Below are 6766 nucleotides of genomic sequence, written 5' to 3'. Positions count from 1 at the left end.
TCATCTGGACTAAAGTCACTTTTGGCCTAACGGTGAATTTGATTTAAATACGTTTTTTTACAACCTGGACCTTATTTCTATGATAAACTCCGATCATTTCCTCCCCCAGATAACTCTGGTGTCATTCCAAGTGGTTGTGATGAAATGAGCTCCAGCCGAGAGGCGCGTATATCCGTATAATGGAGTCTACAGGGTCTAAATAACACATTATCTGCAGAGAAACTCCTTCATTTCACCAATATTTAGTTCTGATAGGCTAGTGCTATTCCCCTCTGAGTCCGGGGTTAGCTGTTATCAACATCCGGGGTCTGTAGGTTGACCTACTGACCTCTGACCTGGATGATGTCATCTCTGAGCGCCGCGCGGCTTGTTGCTACCGCTAATGCTACGGTTCGTTTCTGCGTGTTTCCGACTTGTCAGAACAAAATGAGCAGCTCAGTAGGTCAACCTACAGACCAAAGTTATCTGGGGGAGGAAATGATCCGATTTTATGCTAGAAATAAGGTCCAGGTTGTAAAAAAAAAAAAAGGCAATTACCCTTTAAATTTTCATCACTTATTGTTTCTTTGTTACAGAATCTTTCAAAATAAAGTTTTTACTTGATTTATTTTCATAATAACACACGATTGGTTGACTCACTGACCAGTTATCAGCTGATCAACACACGCACACGATAGATTTGGGATTTCTAATATTGATCCTAATACTGATTATTATTGATTATTTATCTTGGTCAGGTGATCAATACTTTATAGCACACACACACACACACACACACACACACACACACACACCTCGGCAGCATACGGTAGAGTATGGCTATATCCTGGATGGGCGTGACCTCCGACCCCGGTGATGGACAGGTGCGTTGCCATGGAGACAGCAGCAGCGCGGCAGCCTCAGTCCAGCAGCGTGCCGTGCTCCTGGGCGCGGGTCAGACTGTCCTTGCGGTGCAGGTGGTGAACCCCCATCCGCTTCGGGCTCTTCTGGCGCCGCGGCGTTGCCCCCGGCAGCGGCGGCGCTACGGCGTCGCCGGGGGCAACGACGGCGTCCAGCTCCAGGAGGCGCGACGGCGAGATGACGGGCAGCTGGTGGGGGAGGACGTCCCTCACCTCCTCCTCCTCCTCCTCCTCCTCCTGCCTGGTCGCCACGGTGACCGCCGTGTCGCCGCTGCCGCCGTCGTCGTCCAGGTTCATCAGAAGCCCCTCCCCCTCCCCCTCCCCCTCCCCCTCCCCCACCGAGCCGCCGCCGCCGCCGTAGCGCCCGCGGCGTCCCGGCCGCTGCTCCGTGTCGGTGTCGGTGTCGAGGCTGGAGCCGCGGCTCGGCGTCCAGCTCCGCGCCGACGAGCCCTCCTCGCCGTCCGAGTAGGCCACGCCCCCCCCGCCCCCCCCGCCCCCCCGCTGCAGCTCCGACGCCGTCTGGCTGCTGAACGACGTGCGGTGGACCAGCGCCGCCTCGCACGACGGCGCCATCTTCTCCACGAACATGCGCTGCCAGTTGGCGAGGAGATCCTCCTCCGAGCTGCCGGAGCTCGCCAGCACGCTGGGCGCCTGGAGGGTGGGGGGGAGGGGGGGGGGGGGGGTGTTAGACTTTAGACTTTATATATATGCACATATAAAATAGAACAAAACATTTACTTATCTCTCTTACTAGTGAGAAAGATACGAATTAGCTTAGCTCAAACACTGGAAGTGTATAGGTAGTGTTAGCCTGCCTCCACCTAAAAATGTGCAGATGAGTCTGAAACCTGAAAGGCTTATAACTCTCCGTATGTAAAAAAAAAAAAAGGCGAACAAATGCACATTGCACAATATATACTATATTTTAAAAAAAGTCTAAAAAAAAAAAAAAATTATTGATTGTTGAAAAAAAAAATTGATTTAGAAATCGTCAAAAAAAATATTGCGATACTTGTGTGAATCGATTTTTTTCTCCCACCCCTATTGTGCAATGTGCATTTGTGCCTTTTTTACATCCAGAGAGTCCAGGTTTTGAAAAGGGTTTCAGTTCACTTTATAATGGAGTATGTTCATTTCTAGGCTCCTACAGTGTTTGTGTGCAGATAAATGTTAAAATGCAGCAGTTTACCTATATATATATCTCATTCTGTCAGAAAGGTTTCAGAAGCCAGAATGTTGGCGTATCCCTTTAAATCGAATCGAGAGAAAAGTGTACCGTCCCAGCTCTACCGTGCAGGTGGGCGGGGCTTACCTGTGGCGGGCTGCTGAAGGGACTCGACTGGCTGGACTGCGGCTCGCTGGCGGCGTCCTGCTGGGACAGCGGCGTGCGCTGGATGGCCCCGCCCCCTGAGGAGGAGGAGGGGGCGGGGCTAGCGGGGCTGGCGGGCGCGGCCAGCCGCTCGTCGTCGTTCTGCACCAGGCTGAGCGAGATGGCCTGCCGCGTGGCGTAGGTGCAGTTGGGCAGCGGCGAGTTCTTGGGGATCTTCACCTTGTCGTCCGACGAGAACTCGATGACCTTGCGCCCGGGGTAGAGCGGGTGTGGCGGCGGCGGCGGCGGGTACGGGTTCAGCTTCTCGAAGGACGGCGCCGCGCCCACGCCCACGTCCTCGCCGTCCAGGCTGCTCTGGCTGCGGCACGACCCGTTCTGCTGCGCCACCACCGCCTCCTGAGCAGCAACACCACCACCGCCGCCGTTCTCCCGCCCGCGGCGCTCTGCCCGCGCCACACCGCCACCGCCACCGCCACCGCCGCTACCGCTACCGCCGCTACCGCCGCCCGTCATGTCCACGTGCACGAACACGTCCTCGGCGACGGGGCGGCCGCAGCTGCTGCTGGACTGGGCCGAGTTGAGCAGCAGCGGCTCAGGTTTCTCCAGCACGCGGGCGATGACGGATGTCGGCACGACGTCGGCCGGCGTCAGACTGAGCGTGTCGGGGTCGGGGGCCGAGCCGCCCTCAGGCAGGCTGCTCTTCATGTGTTTGTTCAGCATGTCCTGCAGCTCATAGGGCAGCTGCACACACACACACAGAGTTTATATTAGATATGAACAGAAACACTTTTTTTTTTTAAACTTTCTTTTTATTAAAGCAGAAGTAAGTGATCCGGTGGTTTTGGCTAATGCTGCGTTCCAGGCAGGCTTTTGAAACCGTAAATTACAGCTTCAAGTCACAACTTACGACTTAGTAGCGTTCCAGGCAACCCACTCGTGTTTCTCCGACCTGTTTTACCTGTGAAAGTCACTATAACGGCCACTCGTAACTTCTGACCCGTGAACTCGTACCAGATCGAACTGGTACCACTTCACAGGTCGGAAAAACACCAGTTACGGGTTGCCTTGAACGCACCATAACGTCTTGTCAGCCGATGGAGTTAGCAGCCCCCGCCCTCGTCATGGATCTATTGGTCCTCGTCCCTACGTCACCACATTCAGGCGCATCCCTTGGCTGCACACACAGAGAGGACTGCCCCTTTATGCCGTTCTCTCTCCTCATTGGATAAAGGTTGTAGGATACAAGGAAAGTTTTCTCCTGGGCTCAGAGCAGAGCAGAGTGACTGACAGACCCGTGTTTCAGACCAAACACTCTATGTAAGTGATTGCTGTCGGAAGATATAACTATTTAAGACTTAGATTAACACAAATATATCACTTACTTCTGCTTTAAGTTTTCAATTCTTTTTTCAACAATAAAGGACAAACAATGAAACATAAAAACAGAGAAAAAACAAAATCATATAGAACAGACAGGTTGACAAGGTTGACATAGGACATGTATTAGAGCAAATGGGGTTATCATTCACACAGACAATGAGTTACACGTTAGAGAATATGAAGTCCACTTTTCCCAGTTCTTAGTAAACTGTTCAGCTTGTAGTCTTAGGACAAAGGTCAGTTTTTCCATGCACTGAATTTCGTTGACAATGTTGATCCAGTCATTGAACAGAAACACATTGAAATCAAAGTATTGATCAGTGATCAGTTACTTACATCAGCGAACTTGTGGTTCCTGAAATGTGACTTGTTGCACTTGAGCAGCTGAACGGCGAGATTACAGTCCTGCCGGTAGCGCTCCTGAACACAACACAGAGCAGGATGATGTCACTGACGGTTCTGGTTCTGGTTCTACCAAAACCTTTAAAGGAATAAGCTAATTAGCTTAGCTCAAACACTGGAAGTGTATGGGTAGTGCTAGCCTGCCTCCACCTAAAGTCGCTAATTAGCTTAGCTCAAACACTGGAAGTGTATGGGTAGTGTTAGCCTGCCTCCTACCTAAAGTCACTAATTAGCTTAGCTCAAACACTGGAAGTGTATGGGTAGTGTTAGCCTGCCTCCACCTAAAGTCACTAATTAGCTTAGCTCAAACACTGGAAGTGTATGGGTAGTGTTAGCCTGCCTCCTACCTAAAGTCACTAATTAGCTTAGCTCAAACACTGGAAGTGTATGGGTAGTGTTAGCCTGCCTCCTACCTAAAGTCACTAATTAGCTTAGCTCAAACGCTGGAAGTGTATGGGTAGTGTTAGCCTGCCTCCACCTAAAGTCACTAATTAGCTTAGCTCAAACACTGGAAGTGTATGGGTAGTGTTAGCCTGCCTCCACCTAAAGTTGCTAATTAGCTTAGCTCAAACACTGGAAGTGTATGGGTAGTGTTAGCCTGCCTCCTACCTAAAGTCACTAATTAGCTTAGCTCAAACACTGGAAGTGTATGGGTAGTGTTAGCCTGCCTCCACCTAAAGTCACTAATTAGCTTAGCTCAAACACTGGAAGTGTATAGGTAGTGTTAGCCTGCCTCCACCTAAAATCTCTAATTAGCTTAGCTCAAACACTGGAAGTGTATGGGTAGTGTTAGCCTGCCTCCACCTAAAGTCATCAGAGAAACTCTTCAGCAACTCTAAACGGACCGATCTTCGTCTCAGAGCTGACAAAACTCTCCGGTAAGGCATCTTGAGCGGTCAAATGCCGCCAACGGGACGAGATCGGTCAAAACGGAGGGTTCAAGCAAAGACGCTTTATTTTGGTTCAAGCTAGCTACATCGAGGGTAGGTTAGCTTCCTGTTTAAAAGTAAAAGCACAAATTCTATCCTCATGGTTTTCTGTATGTAAAGGGCAACAGGTGTTTTATTTTGTGAAAGTAACCAGAAGTGCGTTGGTCACAACGGCTAGCTTGAGTAGCGCCAAATTTGTCCCAACAAGATTATAAACAGATGGTATTTAGACAAATTAACGACACACTGCTGATCTAAACGGCTACTTTCTCACCTAAACATGTTTGAAATGTTGATAAAGTGATATATTTACAGAGTTTAGAGCTAAAATGAAATCAGCTTCTGACTGCTGATTTCAGCTCGGGTAGGAGGCAGGCTAACACTACCCATACACTTCCAGTGTTTGAGCTAAGCTAATTAGTGACTTTAGGTAGTAGGCAGGCTAACACTACCTATACACTTCCAGTGTTTGAGCTAAGCTAATTAGCGACTTTAGGTGGAGGCAGGCTAACGCTACCTATACACTTCCAGTGTTTGAGCTAAGCTAATTAGCGGTGTGCCAGCTCTGCCTCTATCTCCATGGTTACTGCACGCACAGTAGAAAGGATAGTGTCTATCTGCTGGTCATGGACTCGGGAGTGAAGCAAGACACGAAAAAAATAAAAATGTTGGCGTATCCCTTTAAACCCTAAAGCCCATAAAGAACCTAATCTGAGACACTAACCACTATTCAAAGGAAGTACAGTAGACTAAGTAATGTACGGTAGAGTACAGTAAAGTACAGTACAGTAGAATAGATTACATAGAGTAGAATAGAGTAGCTACAGTGCGGTAAAAAACTACTAGAGTATAGTAAAGTAGAGTACAGTAGAATAGATTACATAGAGTAGAATAGAGTAGCTACAGTGCGGTAAAAAACTACTAGAGTATAGTAAAGTAGAGTACAGTAGAATAGATTACATAGAGTAGAATAGAGTATAGTAAAGTAGAGTACAGTAGTGTACTGCAGGCTACAATAGAGCACAGTGCAGTGATTTGCAGCAGAGTACAGTCGAAGTAGAGCAGAGTAACTCACGTTGAGCTCCTCCAGCCGGTCGATGGTGTTCTTGGCGTCCAGCAGTTTGTTGGTCAGCTCCACGATCTCCTGGTCCATCGTCTTCTTGTCCCTCTCCACCTTCCGTAGCTGTGGGGGGGGGGGGGGGGGGGGGGGGGGGGCGGGGCACAGACATCATGTTAGAGCATCGGCTGCCAATCACAGCTGAGACAGCCAATAGAGGCAGGAGGCGGGGCTTCAGCAGAGGAACTACATTCAGATCATGTGGGAACAATCTTCAGAAAACGTGTCTGTACGGCTGCAACAGGTTCGTATCCATGGAGACGCCATCTTTGTAGTTTTCTGTGGTTTAGCTTCCCTTGTCTAAAATCTGACGTGTTTCATGTTTCTCCAGGTTTCCCAGATAATTTGAATGCTGCTTTAGCTAGCAGCACTCCACAGGTGCATTATGGGATGGTGCGGCCGCTGCAGTACGATCGATAAGATCAATAAGATCTTGATCAAAGCGTCAAAGCTGAAAGATGAAATAGTTTCATCAAGTCTCTTCCTGCACTGAAAACCAAAACAAAAAGAAGCAGCAGGCAAACAGCTAACACCGCTAACAGCTAACCCTGCTACACAGCTAATGCTAACACAGCTAACACTTGCTAACAAAGCTAGCATGAAGAAAACCTTCCTGTTAACATGGATTTCCTTTTTTCATTCTTACAACAAATCGCTCCTCGCTACAGCAGATTGTGGGCGGAGTCAAACAACAGGGCGCTAACCAGCT

At 49.1% G+C, this 6766-nt stretch overlaps 1 protein-coding gene across 1 annotated transcript in view; it reads right to left on the bottom strand.

Annotated features, from left to right (window-relative positions):
* The window catches only part of LOC146972886 (tight junction-associated protein 1-like), a gene marked incomplete at its 5' end in the record, with an annotated part of 11117 nt that extends 4976 nt beyond the window's left edge, over positions 1–6141 (bottom strand). The window contains 4 exons of the mRNA XM_085799119.1: positions 1–1550; positions 2212–2970; positions 3946–4029; positions 6016–6141. The exon at positions 1–1550 is cut by the window's left edge and continues 4976 nt beyond it. Of these exons, the coding sequence (XP_085655245.1) occupies positions 900–1550; positions 2212–2970; positions 3946–4029; positions 6016–6141 (1620 nt within the window). The remainder of the gene's footprint in view (positions 1551–2211; positions 2971–3945; positions 4030–6015) is intronic.
* Between the last annotated feature and the right edge of the window lie 625 nt (positions 6142–6766).

The sequence above is a fragment of the Trachurus japonicus genome, chromosome 15 (assembly GCF_045865225.1).
Source record: "Trachurus japonicus isolate A0001 chromosome 15, Traja_1.0".
In the NCBI taxonomy this organism is placed as follows: domain Eukaryota; kingdom Metazoa; phylum Chordata; class Actinopteri; order Carangiformes; family Carangidae; genus Trachurus; species Trachurus japonicus.
Note: the sequence above shows the minus strand (reverse complement) of the source record. Positions and strands in the feature narration are given on the sequence as shown.